The sequence below is a fragment of the Lithobates pipiens genome, unplaced genomic scaffold (assembly GCF_037356315.1).
Source record: "Lithobates pipiens isolate NorthernLeopardFrog02 unplaced genomic scaffold, aLitPip1_a1.2 Scaffold_3, whole genome shotgun sequence".
In the NCBI taxonomy this organism is placed as follows: Eukaryota; Metazoa; Chordata; class Amphibia; order Anura; family Ranidae; genus Lithobates; species Lithobates pipiens.
In genome coordinates this window covers 158,084,989-158,099,961 of record NW_027507790.1, presented here as the reverse complement: position 1 = coordinate 158,099,961, position 14,973 = coordinate 158,084,989, and the positions used below count along the sequence as shown (strand labels likewise).

General features: G+C 43.9%; 1 protein-coding gene across 2 annotated transcripts in view; it reads right to left on the bottom strand.

The window, feature by feature from the left end:
• The window catches only part of TMEM161B (transmembrane protein 161B), a 69,005-nt gene that overhangs the window by 9,500 nt on the left and 44,532 nt on the right, over positions 1-14,973 (bottom strand). For both annotated transcript variants that reach the window (XM_077462430.1, XM_077462431.1), the window contains exons 8-12: positions 12,095-12,155; positions 8,625-8,765; positions 4,736-4,849; positions 2,609-2,783; positions 501-597 (exon numbers count right to left, since the gene is read on the bottom strand). In XM_077462430.1, coding sequence (XP_077318556.1) covers positions 501-597; positions 2,609-2,783; positions 4,736-4,849; positions 8,625-8,765; positions 12,095-12,155 — 588 coding nt within the window. The remainder of the gene's footprint in view (positions 1-500; positions 598-2,608; positions 2,784-4,735; positions 4,850-8,624; positions 8,766-12,094; positions 12,156-14,973) is intronic.

Genomic DNA, 14,973 nt, shown 5'->3' with positions numbered 1-14,973 from the left:
GCAGTGCTGGCAGTATACAATTCCATTATTGTGCTGTGCAAATATTTCACTTTGGCAATCACAATGTAGTCAGAATGGGAACATTGTGTGTGTTAAAAGTGAAATGAAAAATCTGTAACTAATTACTGCCCCTTTCTGTCAAGTAATGCTACCTAATTTACCCAATTCTGGATTTTACAAAATCATTGGCAGTCAGATTTAACAGACTTGTTTTAAAGACAGATTTCCAAGTGAGACTGCCTGTTACAAGAATTTGCACAATCTCCCTCATGCAAAGATGTGTGGGTAAGACTGCTGGGAGCTTACATGGCCATAGAACATACTAGCCTGTAGGTTTGCACACAGTCAGAATCTGGACCAATGAAAATTCTAGTAAATAAACTCATCTAGCTAGCATGGCAACCATGTAATTAATGAGCGTTGTGTAACCCGGTGTACACATGCATAAGTCAATCTGTTACCGCACCAGTATACATCAATATTTGTCAGATAATGCCTACCTAGTGATTTTAGAAGCAGGGTTGTGTGAAGGAGCATCACCAGAGGTGCCACGTACTGCAGTGCAATAACACAAAGGTAATAAAATACTTGAGCCACCTGAAAACAAAGCAGTAATTACTCAGTATGTTAACATAATAACTTGATCAGAAAGGAAAAGAAAACAAAAGCAAGCATTTTTTTTTTTTTAAGTGTATTAATTAGGTTGACACAATGAATGTTTTAATTCTAAAATCAGAACTTCTTGAAATGTTTAAGTAATCAGCACTTATGGGTAGATCTCTCCAGAAACTGCCATCTCTCTATTACCCAGCATGCTGTCAGCTTTATAGAAGATTGCATTGCACGCTGCCAGATAGTTTCCCTATAAGGCTCCATTCATACTAATGCATTTGATGCATTTTGCAGAAATGCAGGGAATTTTTTTTTAAACATGAGTTCCTATGGAACACGTTCACCTCAATGCATTTTTGTGCCTCTGAATTTTTGGGAAGGGTCGGAGACTTTTATTTCCCGCAAAATGCAGCTTCTTTAATAGACTTTAATGGGCCGCATCAAAAAAGTCAGCCAAAATCCATACCAGACCCTTATCTGAGCATGCAGCCCGCCAGGTCAGGAAAGGGAGGGGATGTGCGAGCTCCAGCCCCCCCCCCTTCCTGAACCATACCAGGCCACATGCCCTCAACATGGGGGAGGGGGGTAGGTGCTTTGGGGCAGGGGGTTGCCCGGTGGTCGTCGAGGTCTGCTGGCAAAGGGCTTATCGGAGTCTGGAAGCCCTCTTTAACAAGGGGGCCCCCAGATCCCGGTCTCACCCCTACGTGAATGAGTATGGGGTACATTTTACCCCTACCCATTCACCAAAAAAAAAAAAGTAGTGTAGTGTGAAAAAATACAGTAGACAGTTTTCGACAAGTCTTTTAATAAAAATATCTTCTTTCGGTCTTCCTGCATCTTCCTCCTATGGGCTTCTTCTTTCCCACTTCTTCTTTGTCCGAAGTTCTTCTGCCTCTGCACCCGCCGACAACCTTCCTCTGATGTTGGCTCTTGCGGATCAGTCCGCACCGATGTCAAGCATTTTTTAGATATTGATGGGGCTTGGCCATCGGATGACATCATTCGGAGATTCCAATAAACCCCCCGCCCACAGACCCCGACAACCACCAGCTAGGGCTGTTGGGAAGAGGCCCTTGTTCCCATCAACATAAGGGTAAGGTGCTTTGGGGTGGGGGGCGCAGAGCTGCTGTTTTTTTAGCCGGCGATTTTTTTCTTATATTCAGTTGTCAGTGGAAGCCCCGACTGCTCATGGCTCATTGTTTGTTAAAGTGTAAGTTCACTATTACAGAAAAATCTATAAGGTGAACTTACACAGGTGCCCATCCTCACCCCCCCCCCCCCCCCGACATGGACCACCGCTATTTCTGGTTCCGGTATATCCGCATCAGGAGCCTGGGGCTTAGAAATCCTCTCTCCTTCCTGGAGTCTCCATAGCTGAGAGGACGGGCTATGCGGCTGCTGATTGGTTGGGCCCCACCCATGTGACGACGCTGACCGATTAGAATGCTCCAAACATCCCTCCTGATGAGGGATGTTTGGGACATTCAGCTGAGAGAATTTCTAAGCCCTGGGCTAGAACCAGAGATAGCGGCGGTCTAGGTCAGCGGTGCAAGTTCACCTTACAGAGCTTTCTGTAAAGGCTGTTTAAGGACACATCGGGCGGTTTGCTGGCCACCTCCTTAGCAGCCAGCTATATACGGTATTAAAAAAATATATATATTATATATATATATTATATATATATATATATATATATATATATATATATATATATATATATATATATATATATATATATATTAAAAAACAATAAAGCAAACCGTGGAAAAAAAATAGCGCGAAAAAAAAACACGTCTAAAAACGTGGCGAGCACCGCAAAAAGCACTGCTGAAATGCTTAAAAGCAACATGCATAGATGTGAATGGAGCCTTAGGAACGATCAAGATAGCACAGGATTCCAAATTATCATCAACAACATATGGTTATTCCGAAGTTATTCAGACACAGATCGTCATTTATAATCCAATTATGTTCAGTGCGCAATAAACATGCTCACCATTTTTTGTAATTCTTTAGTACTTATTCTCCCAGCTTCCTTCTTCATTTGATCCACACATTTCTGGGCCAAATTTAAATAAGCTTGCAAGTGATGTCTCATCATCATCAATCTTAAACCGCAGAGCAGAATGATGATCCAAAGTCGAACTGTATCAAAGGTGTCCTCAGTCATCCTGTTAATACAAAGCGGATTGCTTAAAAAGGCTAAATTAATAAAAATATTTTTAAATAACTTATTCAAAGTATCAGTCTCTAAGGTAAGTGATTTGGGGAATATAGAGTGACCTACTGAATCAGAGCAGATAAAACCATCTGTCTACCTTTTAGCAATCATTTATAGTATTTTCAAAGCCATTAACCACTTAAGCTCCAGAAGAATGTTCCCCCTTCATTTCATGACCAGGCAATTCTTGGCTATTCAGCACTGTGCTATTTTAACTGGTAATTGTGCGGTTATGCAATTCACACAAATATATATATATACTTTCTTTTGGTGCCATTGGATCACCATTGGGTTTTTTATTTTTTGTAATATAAAAACAAGAGCATTAAAAAAAATATATATATTTTTTTGCTTTCTACCTGTTCTTGATAAAAAGACAAACCAAAAACATAAGTGTATTGATGGGTTTTGCGTGAAAGTTATTGTGCCTATATCACTATGGTATATACACTGGAATTTTTCTTCTTTTTTTTATACCACTAATGGCAGTGATCAGAGACTTATAATGGGAGGCGGGGTAATCTGACACTAAGTGATGTTGGGGGGGAACTGACTACCAGTGACATTAATACAGGGATCAGAGACAATACTATATACTGTACTAAACTAATAGCACTTGCTGGGAAGGGGTTAAACGTGTGTCTGTGTGTTCCTTTTATTGAAGATTTCAGTTTCTCAAACCTGCAAAGCAGGGATGAGAAACTGACAGAGCCCTCCCTATGGGCACAGAGCTCTGAGCTCTGGGCTGTGATTGCACACAGCTGATAATTGGCCGGGATTTGCTGACAGACTCCCGCTATGTACAATCACAGTAAGTGCCGGGGTGGGGGGTGCGCCCTAAACCCGAGAGTAGGCAGTGGTGTACCAGTACGTTGCTTTGCCTACAGTAAGTAAAGGCGGACAGGTGGTCACCAAATGGTTATTATAGTGATGTTATAACAAACAACATATCTACTGCATTTATTTCTATACAATTCTAGTTTTAGTGTCTTTCACATGTAAAGTTATGGCAGCATTCACACGGGATTGCTAAAGGTATAAACTGAAAAATGTTCAACCTGGCTAATCAAAATGTTGTTTTCAACAATATTTTCACAATACTCCAAATATTAAATAGCAATTATTCATTTTGGACAATATACCTATGGATATCTGAACGATACATTTTAGAAATGTTACAGTTTTAATTTACATACTGCTGTCCATTTTTTTGTTTGCTACATTAGGAAATAATAGGGTATGGACAGAAGACCCCAGCAGCAATAAAGGGGCACTTTTATTTGCTGTGATCATAATGTATTCCCCACAATGTCAAAAGTTGCAGGCTTTGACTTTGTAGAAGTCACATTACCAATGTCAAAATGTCTAAATATATTACTGAAGCAGAAAGAACAAGGAATACCAAGTCTTTAGGTTTCTTTAGATTTAAAGTGTTACTAAACCCAGGATCCTGCATTCGCTATATCTGACCCCCCACAGTACACAGAACATGTCAATGCAATTATTTTAGTAAATATAAACTGCTAAATTCCTTTTTTCATCAGCAGTATATAGCAGTCTTGTGACTCTTATCAGTTCCTGGTAAAGCTTGTGGGAGGAGTTTTCATATTGCACTGAGCTGTCCTATCAGGATCCAGGACCCCTGACCTTCTGCATGGACAGTGCTAATTGGCTCTGTTCTGATCACATGCACTCTGTTCTGGAGTCAGTGAAAGAATGGGAGTATCTGTGCATAGAGGATCAATGAGCCTTTTTACACAATGCATAGGATTAACCCCTTAGGTTTCATAGTGAGTATAACAGGCATGCTTTACAGCACATTCAGACTGATTTTAAGGTTTAGTAACAATTTAATATGTATAATAAAAGCACAATATCAAACATTATACAAAATTCACTCACAGTGGTACACTTTCCTTGCCCAAGGGTGGATTCAGAATGTAATCTTTGGTTATAGGTTTCACCCACAGCAAAACCATTAAAAGAGGAGACAAGAAGTTTATATGTAGCAAAAATCTGCAAAAAAAAATAAAAAATATGCATTATATAGCAGGCTTTTCAATGAAATGAAGACCATGGTGCACACGTATGTCTGGTGGGGACAACGACTAACTCAAAGACTGTGAAGGAGGGAAAGGCTGGATAACTAAAATCTGAATGGGGGGGGGGGGGCCTTTAAAGAGTTGGTGTGAATAACTGAATCTGTATTGATATTAGCCACCAACTTGGCACATGTTTAAGAAAAAGGATGAGAACATTTGGGATGACATCAGTGAGCTGTCGTGTCTTCATTGTCTAAAGAAACAGTCCAACTATAGCAACAATTTTTTGTACAATTGCCCATCAGACAAAAAAACATTACTATGATTTCAGAAGAAAAAAGGTTGCTGAACTGTGCACATGGAGGATGCTGTCAACTTGGAGTATAGTAGGGTATACATGTTGGAAATGTAATGGAAACCGTGAGACAATATCTGACTGGATATTTGCTCCAACCACTTAAGTACCAGGCTGTATATACCCATTAAGCCCTATACACACTATCAGATTTTCTGCAGATTTTTTCCTTCAGATTTATCAAAACCATATAATACGAGGTCACACCTTTGGAGTTTCAATTTGTATGCAATCAGGCAGGCCCTTCTACTACATGGTTTTGGTAAATCTGAAGACAAAAAACAGCAGCAAATCTGAAGTGTTTATGGAGCTTTACCAGGTCTTTTTTCACTTTTCAGTGCTGTGATAGTTTGACTGACAATTACTCTGTCATTTAACATTGTATCCAGATGAATTTTTATTTCATTTTCTTTAGACAGATACAATTAAAGAATCCCCACTGGATTTTTTTTTCTATAAAAGGGAAAAAAGGGACTTAAAAATATGGGTTCTCTTTACATTTAACCTGTATGTTGTTACCTTTGAAAACAACTTTCCCACAACCAATGCTTGTAATGCCACGTACACTCGATCAGACTATCCGGCTGACTTAGTCTGGCGGACAAACCGCCGTAAAGTCCGCCAGACTGTCCGAATGAGCGGACCTGCCCACACACCGGACTTTTACGGTGGACATTACGTGGCTCCAGGTAGCCGGGACTAGCGAAGGAATTGTCGCTGGCCCTGTCACCTGATATGGACTTAAAGGGGAAGCCCACCGAAAAAACGGCGTGGGGGTCCATATCAGACCCTTATCCGAGCACGCTACCCGGCCGGTCAGGAAAGGGGGTGGGGACAAGCGAGCACCACCCCCTCCTGAGCCGTACCAGGCCGCGTGCCTTCAACATGGGGGGTGCTTTGGGGAAGGGGGTGAGCCGCGCGGCCCCCCCCACCCCAAAGCACCTTGTCCCCATATTGATGAGCACCAAAGCACCTTGTCCCCATGTTGATGAGGACAAGGGCCTCTTCCCGACAACCCTGGCCGTTGGTTGTCGGGGTCTGCAATAAGAGGACCCCCGGATCGCGGACCCCCACCGTATGTGAATGAGTATAGGGGTACTATGTACCCCTACCCATTCACCTGTGAAAAAAATGTAAATAAAACACAACACACAAGGGTTAAAAATCGTTTATTGCACAGCTCCGGGGGTCTTCTTTCATCTTGGGGGGTCTTCTCGCTGGACTCCACTATCTTCTGCTAGCTCTTTTACTAGTGGAGGAGCCCAGCTTTCTTCTTCTGACTTCGGGGGTCTTGTCCCCCTCTTCGGTTCTTCTTGCCGGGCCTCCGTGCCTTCTTCTAGCTCTTTTACAAGTGGTGGCCCGGTCTTCTATCGCCGCCGTCTTCGCCGCCTTCTGTTCTTCTCTTCTTGAGCTGTTGACTCGTCGCTGTCTCTGGCCACAATGACAGAGACGCGGCATGCGGCGACTTGTATAGGGACATCGCCGGGTGATGTCCCCGCCCATTATGTCACAGCCCCAAAGGATGCTGGGACTGTGACATCATAATGGGCGGGGACATCACCCGACGATTTCCCTATATAAATCGCCGCATGCCGGGTCCCTGTCGTTACGGCCAGAGACAGCGACGAGTCAACAGCTCAAGAAGAGAAGACGAGAAGAACAGAAGGCGGCAAAGACAGCGGCGATAGAAGACCGGGCCACCGCTTGTAAAAGAGGTAGAAGGCGGCGCGGAGGCCTGGCAAGAAGAACCGAAGAGGGGGACAAGACCCACAAAGTCGGAAGAAGAGGGCAGCGACGAAGAAGAAAGCCGGGCTCCTCCACTAGTAAAAGAGCTAGCAGAAGAGTCCAGCTAGAAGACCCCCCAAGACGGAAGAAGACCCCCGGAGCTGTGCAATAAACAATTTTTAACCCTTGTGTGTTGTGTTTTATTTACATTTTTTTCACAGGTGAATGGGTACCCCATACTGATTCACATAGGGTGGGGGGCCAGGATCCAGGGGCCCCCTTATTAAAGGGGGCTGTCAAATTCCGATAAGCCCCCCGCAGACCCCGACAACCAACGGCCAGGGTTGTCGGGAAGAGGCCCTTGTCCTCATCAACATGGGGACAAGGTGCTTTGGGGTGGGGGGGCCGCGCAGCCCCCCCTTCCCCAAAGCACCCCCCATGTTGAGGGCACGTGTCCTGGTACAGCTCAGGAGGGGGGCACTCGCTCGTCCCCACCCCCTTTCCTCACCGGCCGGGTAGCGTGCTCGGATAAGGATCTGATATGGACCTAGGGGGGGACCCCCACGCCGTTTTTTCGGCGTAGGGCTTCCCCTTTAGGTCCATACCAGGTGACAGGGCCAGCAACGCTTCCTTCGCTAGTTCCAACTACCTGGAGCCATGTTCAAAACTAATGGACTTTTGTCCATGCGGGAAAAGTCCGTTCATTTCAAAAGTACGGCGGACTAGCACACACAAGGCCGTTTTGTCCACCAGATTGCGAGTCCGGCGGACAAATTTTGGTGCAAAACTACTTTCTAAGTCCGCCGGGCTTTTGGGTAAAAAAAAAAAAAAAAAAAAAAAAAAAAGACCGCTGGAGCCCACACACGGGCGGATTGTCTTTTTTGACGTTTCCACCAGATTGTTTGATCGTGTGTAGGCGGCATTAGTGGCACTTTAAACCCCCCTCTGGGCTTTAGCAAAAACAATCTCACAATCATGGATTATCAGCAGCACTTTAAACCCCTCCACACACTCTCAACGTTAAAAAAATTATTTAATCTTCATTGGTGACCAGTGGCACTTTAAGACCCCTGCCTTCACCTTCGATCTGCTAGCACCCCTTCCTGCTGTGATTAAAAGCATTCAGCCTATTCAAAGGAAGGGGAACTTTCTCCATTGTGATTGGACTGAATGTCTGTAAACACTACTAGTGCTTATAGTTATGACGGCTACAACTGGTTCACAGCGATCACAAAGTATAGGTCCATTTCTGATGGGCTCTGTTCATTGTGACTGTGATCTGAACTGTTTAATGACAGCTCAGATCACAGCCATTCAAGGACACACTAGCCAACCAAGTGTGTTACCTGAAGTACTAGAAATTTGGAATACCTCCCTAAGGTATTCTTCAATTATTCCATAGAAACACCATCAAAGCCTATTAATGAAAACATACAAGGGTTTGACATTTTCAGGCACTGGGTTCAGGCAGGTCTTACCAAGGAAGCTTTTTTTTTTCTCAAGAATCATAAATATACAACATGAATTACATATGCAGTGTTCAAGGGTCCCACAGCGGAGGTACTGCTGGTCAGGAAGCGAAGCTATGTCTTTTGACCTGCACAGACTTCTGACATCCAAGAAGGCTGTGCTACATATGCACTGCTTGAAAAATGTTTACAGTTCTTACTGTGTCATGGTTTCTTTTGTATAGTTTAGGGCATCGAGGTGCATCTGAGCCAGTCGTAAACCAGGAAATGTTAGGAACGCTCCAATGAGAGAACATAAAACTGCCAGAAGTAACTTAAATGTAAATTTTGACACCGGACCTCTGGGGAAAAAAAAACATTAAAGTTGAATCACCAAATGTGGGTGTATATACTGTGTACACATCCGTGTACCGTGTAGATTTTGGTCGACTAAAATTAAAACAACTCAAGTGACTAAAATAAAACATTACATTTTACTCAAAAAACTATATATATATATATATATATATATATATATATATATATATATATATATATATATATATATAAAAATTTTCTTCATCATACTTACCTGTAAAATCCTTTTTCTTTGAGTACATGAGTACATTATGGGACACAGAGTTAGGCTAATATTCATTACCTACTGGGTTATACGCCATCTCTAGGTGAATGCACACTGGTAGACAAAGTCTTAGACAGGAAGTGTTCCCCTATATAACCCCTCCCATACAGGCAGTACATAATTCAGTTTTGTAGCATGCACCGAATCCTCAAAAAAGAGTGTCCCATTATTTACTCCCATTAAGAAAGGGATTTTACAGGCAAGCGTGCTGTAAAAATCCTATTTTCTTTTTCATACATCATGGGACGCAGAGTTAGGCTAATATTCATTACCTACTGGGACATCCCATAGCAATAGCCTTGAGGGGAGGGAGACACCCTGCCAAACAATAGCCATTAGACCATAAACGGCAGCCTGCAGTACACTGTGGCCGAAATCCCAGGCCGCGGCTGCTCGAACTTCCACTTGATAACATTTTCTGAACGTATGCACTTTAGACCAGGTAAGCAAGCAGCCTTACAAATCTGAGCCACATACCTGATGGTGAAAAGCCCAGGATGTTTCTACACCCCCGGTAGAATGAGCTCTCACCCTAGAAGGGAGCAGCTTTATGTTTCCCTGTCTTCAATAGCCATGCTGTCAAAATTTACAGACTGTAAATTGGGGTTTAATATAGGAACCTGAGACAGTAGATTGGGGCAGTGTGGAAGCGTCCATGGCACGTCTATTGTCAGTCTCACAATCTGACAGAAGGCCCTGGAAACCAGGGCCTTCTGGGCCAGGCTGGTGCCACCAGAATGACTGGATCCCCCTCTCTCCGAATCCTGTGCAACAAATATGGAGGGGGGCATAAACTGGCTCCATGGAACTACCAGAACATCTGCTCCAATTGCCAGAAAATCACTTGTTCGAGACACAAACTGTTGTAGCTTGTCCTTGAACCTGGTCAACCTCTGCCATAATGACAGTTTGTCAACAGGGTCTTTCAAGCCCTGTGCGTTATCCACCGGACAAGTTAAGTTCTTGTTTAAGGAAGAGACTGCTGCATCTCCGGCTGGCATGCTCCACTTCTTGATGAGCTTTTCATCCATGAGTTATAAAAGGGAAAACTTCTTAGGAGGAACAAAAATCCTGTCAGGATATTCCCAATCAACATACACCGCCTTGTTCCAACAGTGGGTGTAAGTGGAAAGCCTGTGCAGCCTGAAGAGGCCTTAGGGACCCCAAAGGGGACCAGGGGGGCTCAGTAACTTCTGCAAGAGGCAACTTAAAGGCAGAACAAACCATCTTGTTAAGAGTCTGGATCAAAAGCTTCTGCAACTGAGAGGCAGACACCAACTGGATATGTTCTTGTCCAGATTGCTCAGGAGTACACTCAACTGCCAGGCCCTCCAGAGAATCCTGAGATTTTAACTCTTCCCCATCCTCAACCCATTCCTGCTCCAAACTAGGAGGCTCAGGGGAGGGGGATCTGTCACGCTTGTCACCCTGCGGGATGGAGGCAATCATGCTAGCAATCCTGCGATCTAACCCGGCTAGGGCTGAGGACAGAAGCAGCAGTGTTGAGTGTAGGCACCATACAGGATAGGCGCAGAGGCTCAGAGTGCCTGGAAGCTTCTGGTCTTTCAGGGGATACAACACTAGGGATACGAATAGGTTCATCAGGAGCTACTGGTGACATAGGTGTGCCCTTCCCTGTAGTGTTAGTCCCATTCCTTTTTTTTTTTTAAGACATTTTCAAGCCACAAAACGGGAGTATCTGGGTGTAGTAACACACCTCAGAAGGGGGACCCTTTAATAGGGCTCACCAAGCCCCTATGCAACAATCCTGCTCAGCACCTTAGCCTGAAAAGCAACACCTGGTGACTCTTGTGAACCGGGTAAGGAGAAATGAACAGCTGCAAATGCCTGGTTCAGAGCCTGCTCTGGGTCCCACAGCTGCCTTCTGGAAGCATTGCATGCTTGGCATACACAGCTGGCTGTGTGCTGGGACGTTCTGCACATGGGCATGACTGTATCCGCATACGATGCGAATCTCAGTGTGCCGAGATTAGGCTATGGCACATGCACGGCTCCAAATGCGCAAAATGGCTAAGCTGCGTGCGCCATGGCCGCCAAACAAACTGCTGAGCATAGCAGCGCTCTTGCGAATGCATGTGCACCATGGCGAACCAAGGCGAAATGGTGAAAAAGGTACACTTTGCAAACATCCACAGCTAGCCCAAAACTCCCGTGTATGGTCACCGCACACAGGTGTCCAGCCTCTAGCTAGCTTGACTGATTGTTACAATCACTGGGACACCCCACAATAAGTAAATAAGGGGGTTTCACTTACCCATCTAGGTGCAGGGCAGCTTAGAAACTAAGAGTCCAATCTTCAAACATCACGGCGGGTTCCTGTCACTTGAGGGCCTTTAAGAACTGGGTACCCTTTTAATGTTTAGGGTCCACTCCCTTGGACGTGTACAGCACCCTGTAAGAATGCCTTAGTGCTGTGGTGTCCAGGATTCCACTTCACAGGGTCCAGCGCCCAGAGGTCGCATTACAGGCAAAACCTTGCAGGATCTTGAGTCTTCTTTGCGGGACTTGGTTACCATTTATCTAAGCATATAGAGCTTGTGTCAAATGGATCTGATCTGTCAACCGCTCGATTCATTTAGGAACCGTTGTGGGACTAGAGAGAGCTCAAAAAAAGGTGCCCATGCACTTTGCAGACACTGGTAAAAAACTGTTGTACTTCCTGTATGGGAGGGGTTATATAAGGGATCACTTCCTGTCTAAGACTATCTACCAGTGTCCATTCACCTAGAGACCGTGTATAACCCAGTAGGTATTGAATATTAGCCTAACTCTGTGTCCCATGATGTATGAAAAAGAAATGATGATTTATATAGATATAGAGATAGAGATAGAGATATATATATATATATCTCTCTCTCTCTCTATCTCGAGTCATACCAAGTAAGAAAAAATATATCCAAGTGCAGATTATTACTACACAAGCAATGAATTAATTAGTTGGCAGTAGACTATATAGTAAAGCATTGCCTAAACTTATTACAAAAAAAATAAAAAATTAACCACTGCATGCTTTTTTAGGAAACTTACTGAGACTCCAATCCCTGTTTCTGCAGGAACTTAACAGCACTTTCAGAAAAATTTGAAAAGCCTGCAGAGAAAATTATTGAAGAAACAAAAGTTAAACGGGAACTTAATTTCTTTCAGTTATAAATATATGAAAGATAAGCTTTAAGACCAAATAAACTTTCAGATTAAATCAGATAAATACATTCAAGTTGTAGCTTAACAAGGTTGTGCAAAGTTATACAGATCCTTTCTTCAAAAAGGTAGAGTAGAAAAGCCTGTCCTCCACCAACCCCTGCAGAGTATGAGCTAGAATTCGTTTGCATTCATGTTGTCCAGAAAAACACAAAATGGGGGGGGGGGGGCCTTTTTAGCAGACACAATCTGAAGCAGCTATTCATGGTAATCAATGAGCTTCTATCTTAATTTTCAAAGCTTAACCACTTCAGCTTTGAAGCTTTCATGACCAGACTCATTTTTTGCAAAGCGGCACTGCGCTACTTTAACAGGCAATTGCGTGGTCGTTCTACGTCAGGGGTGCGCAACCTATTGAAGAGTAAGGGCCACTTAAGCGACTTTGCAACCAGTTGCGGGCCACAATGAGCAGAGTGGGCGGACAACAGGTCTGTGTACACTCCGCATATGCAGAGCGGTCACGGAAACAGCCCACTACTCTGTGGGCCCTCCGATCCACCCAGATGGAAGGTGACAGATCCCCTTCTGTTTTTTTTTTCTTTTAGCGGATCGGATTGAAGGTATACAGGTGTAAAATGGACACAAGTCTGTTTACATTTGCCGCTCCTTAGAGGTGAATAGAAGGCCTGATTGGGTTGGACCGAACATGTGAAAGGGGCCTAAGGCTGCTTGCACACTGATGTGCTGTGGTCTACCCAGAGCAGTGCACCTCTGGCTTTCCTGTGGGTTGGCTGCACTTTGCCATAGAATTCTATTATATCCTGCAGGTGTTGTGCACTTTCTGAAAGCGCACCAAACCCATTAGGTAATAACAGAGGTCTATGGCTCAGTGCAGCTTAAAAGCAGCCCCTTAACCACTGCAGAACAGATATGTCCAAATATACACTGTGATTATAGAATTAAACATAACCTTTAATAACAGTCTTCAATTTGGGTATCGCAAGCTGTTGCTGTTCCAGGTAGAGTGCATTTGGCATCACTCCGTCTGTGACAGAAGGTGGCACTATACAAGAAGCATTGTCTTATGTGGCTCTGCTACGCAACCGATGGCTTCCTCTATCATCGGCTTCATTCACAACACTGCTGCTCTGGGATGCCGGCTCGGGAACCCGCGATCTGGGCTTGCCAACCAGCCATACCAGAGCAGGAGGTCACGGGCCACTGGTTGAGCACCCCTATTCTACAAATAAAGTTGAGGTCCTTTTTCTTTCCCACAAATAGAGCTTTCTTTTGGTGGTATTTGATCACCTCTGCGGTCTTTATTTTTTGCACTATAAACAAAAAAATAGCATCACAATTTCCCAACTCTTGGCCCAACTCAGATGTGATTCTGCTCACTTTGTGTATTGGCGACCACACATGAAGTTATACCCTTGAGCGTTTTTTCTGCTGGTTTTCTTACGGCTGACTATACTCAGCAAGCAGAATCCCTTCCTCTTTAATTTTCCCTGTTCACATAGATACACTCAGTCACCCTATGAGTGCATTTAGTCATTTTGGTCCACTAGACTTCCATAGGAGTGCCTGTAAATGCGTTATGTGCTCATTTTTACACGTGAAGAACTTCTCTCCTCTTATCGAGCTGCTCTACTCCCCTTACCCAGTCTGGGAAACAAACTCTTGAAGCTTAATACACGTTGCTTGTAAAACATCTGTAATATGCCTGTAAAATGGCTAAAAAAAAATTAACTAATGGAAAATTTTCCATATGGGAAAATAGCAAAAAAACTGGATTTTTAAAAACAGCTTGTAAAATTTCTTTGACGTACATCAGGGGACAGAGAGCCATAGTAATCACTATGTGGGTTATAGGCCGCCTTCCTTTATGGAGCGGATTCTTGCCTGGGGTAAGAATACCTTCTTTTAAACAGTATCCATGATCAGCCCCAACTAGTGTAATTTAGTTGACGGTTTTAAAGGAGGATTTTTCTAGGTTGAGAATCCAGCCTAGGAATTTACGGCTGAGATTCAACTTTGGTTTAGACTAGTGACTGATTGCTCTACTAAAAAGAAGAAGATCGTCTAGATAGGCTAGAATTGTTATACCCTGAGCCCTTAACCTGGCTAAAGGAGACGCCAGGATCTTTGTGAACACAGTCATTACGGTGGCCAGACCGAACGGCAGAGCCGTAAACTGAAAAAGAAGATTTTCTACCTCGAAGCGCAGAAACGTCTGATGAGAGAAAAATATTGCCATGTGGCGATATTGATATCAATTGATGCCAAAAATTCCCCTCCTTGTAGAATGGAGACAACCGATCGGATTGACTCCATGCGAACGGAACGGATATTCAAGTGCAAGTTCAGATCCTTGAGATCTAGAATGGGTCTTGCCTCCCCGTTTGGTTTTGGAACCTAGAAGAGATTTGAATAAAACCCTGAACCCTAGCAAAAGAGATGATCCACAACTAGAAAGAGAGACTTCCTTTTCCCTGGGAACATTTGATTTTAAAAAACGGGGAGACGGAAATTCTCTGAACTCTAGTTTGTAACCTAGAGAAATTGAGGAAGCCATCCATCTGTCTTGACAATGTTCCTGCCAGATCTTTGAAAATTGTAGAAGCCTTCCCTTCACCCGAGCGAGTGGGGGGCACCCCTTTATAAGGGGACTTTAGTATTTTGCTTTGTGGGCTTCCTGCCCCAAGTCCTCTTTTGGCACTGGGACTGCCCCTTGAGCTTGACGGCGGAGGCCGTTGAGAATGTCTGGA